We start from the raw sequence: 1811 nt of genomic DNA, 5'->3' as shown, positions 1-1811 counted from the left end.
TGTAAAGAGATTAAACGTACCAGTCAAGAGCGAGAAAACAGAATAGATAAGAAAACAGGATCCTTCAATGTGCTGTCTACAAGAGACACAACAAAAACATGGAGACAGCCTAAATGCCCATCGACAGAAGAATGGTTAAACAATTTGGTGCATACATACAATGAAACACTATACAACGTTGAAGAATAAGATGAATCTGCAAAACATGGGTGAACATGGAGGACATGATGATGAGCGAAATTAGTCAATCACAAAAGGGCAAATCATGTATGTCTGTACTATCATAAAAAGTTAAGATTTTCTCAATAAAAGAAACATTCTAGGATGGTTATGGGAGGGAGAAGATAGACACATTTTAACATGAGTGACAGCGTAGGCGATACACAACAAGAGAGAGGTGGACAAAGGAAAGATAAAGGTGTCGGGAGACAATGGGAGGAATGCAAGAGTTAAAGTGAGTAGAGGTCAATCCTGTTAACTGATGGTACATGGTTGTTGTTGTTGTTAGGTGCCATTGAGTCAGTACCGACCCAGCGACCTTATGCACAGCAGAATGAAACACTGCCCGGTCCTGGTACATGGAGGGGGTGCAATTGTAATGAAGCAAAGTGTTAAGATTTGCTGAATGTAAAATTGATGATCTGCTCTGTAAACCTTTACTCAAATCCCTTTTTATTTGGGAAAAGCAATGGCACCAACATAGCAACGATTGTGAGGAAGGTGCAGGACTGCACAGTGTTTCATTTTGTTGGACATACAGGGTCACTATGAGTCAGATCAAACATAACAGTATCTAACAATAACTCCTTGTATGGCACTGGACTGTGAACCACAAGGTTGCCAGTTCAAACCCACCTGCTGCTCCTTGGAAACCCTACACAGGGTCACTGAGTTGGAACTGACTAGACAGCGCTTAACAACAAATTATTTCACGGATTCTAAGTAACTTTTACATTCCCTAAAATATATTTTGGTAACGTTTGAGTAACTTACAAAAATACATATTATGCTTCTAATTGGGGAAGAACATTAAAAACACACAAGCAAGAGACTAAAGCTCTGGAATCCCAAAGTATCTATTTAATGCTGAATTCAAAAGGCTGCCAATCTTTGCACTTTCTCCAGAAAACATACATGACACATACAATACCTGGTAAAACTCAATTCCTTGATCTGTTATAAAGACAATTTCAGTAGAACTGGTCCAGCAGAATCCTAATATGTTGGCATTCTTGGTCTGAAAAGAATTAGAGTATTTTTTTTTTAATTATTAAAAAAAAAATATGTTTAGAACTTTTCTCCCAAATAAGTAAAAACTATAAATGAACATATAACTCTCTTAAATAAGTTAAATGCTCTATATATATCACTAGATGTTTAATAAAGCTTACCCAGATTTGATTACTCATCAGCAAATCACATTTTCTTTTAAGTAAGTTTACCCTGATTTTTACCCTTCATTAAAGTACCTGGCCTGTGGCGCTGTGAGTTAATGCACCAGACTACAAAGCCGTTTGAATTGCAAGGTCAGAGGTTCAAGCTCACCAGCTACTCCTCAGAAACCCTATACAGGGTCGCTATGGGTCGGAACCGACTCGATGCCACTTAACAACAACAACGAAGTACCTGGCCAAAACTCGTCAGTTTGTTGTACTGTGGTGGCTTATGAGTTTCTGTGATTCTGAAAGCTATGCCACCAGTATTTTAAATATCCGCAGGGTCACCCATGGTGGACAGGTTTCAGATGAGCTTCCAGACAAAGACAGACTAGGAAGAAAGAGTGACAAACTACTTCCAAATATTTAGTCACT

General features: G+C 38.5%; 1 protein-coding gene across 2 annotated transcripts in view; it reads right to left on the bottom strand.

The window, feature by feature from the left end:
* Positions 1–1811, bottom strand: part of LOC102821618 (chromosome unknown open reading frame, human C18orf8) — a 25625-nt gene that overhangs the window by 15742 nt on the left and 8072 nt on the right. The window contains exon 5 of one of the 2 annotated variants that reach the window (XM_006835019.1): positions 1151–1237. The exons of the other annotated variant lie outside the window; for it this stretch is intronic. Within the exon in view, the coding sequence (XP_006835082.1) occupies positions 1151–1237 (87 nt within the window). The remainder of the gene's footprint in view (positions 1–1150; positions 1238–1811) is intronic. 2 annotated transcript variants of the gene reach the window in all.

Source organism: Chrysochloris asiatica, unplaced genomic scaffold (assembly GCF_000296735.1).
Source record: "Chrysochloris asiatica unplaced genomic scaffold, ChrAsi1.0 scaffold00015, whole genome shotgun sequence".
NCBI classification, from domain to species: domain Eukaryota; kingdom Metazoa; phylum Chordata; class Mammalia; order Afrosoricida; family Chrysochloridae; genus Chrysochloris; species Chrysochloris asiatica.
This window is presented reverse-complemented; position numbering and strand designations above follow the sequence as displayed.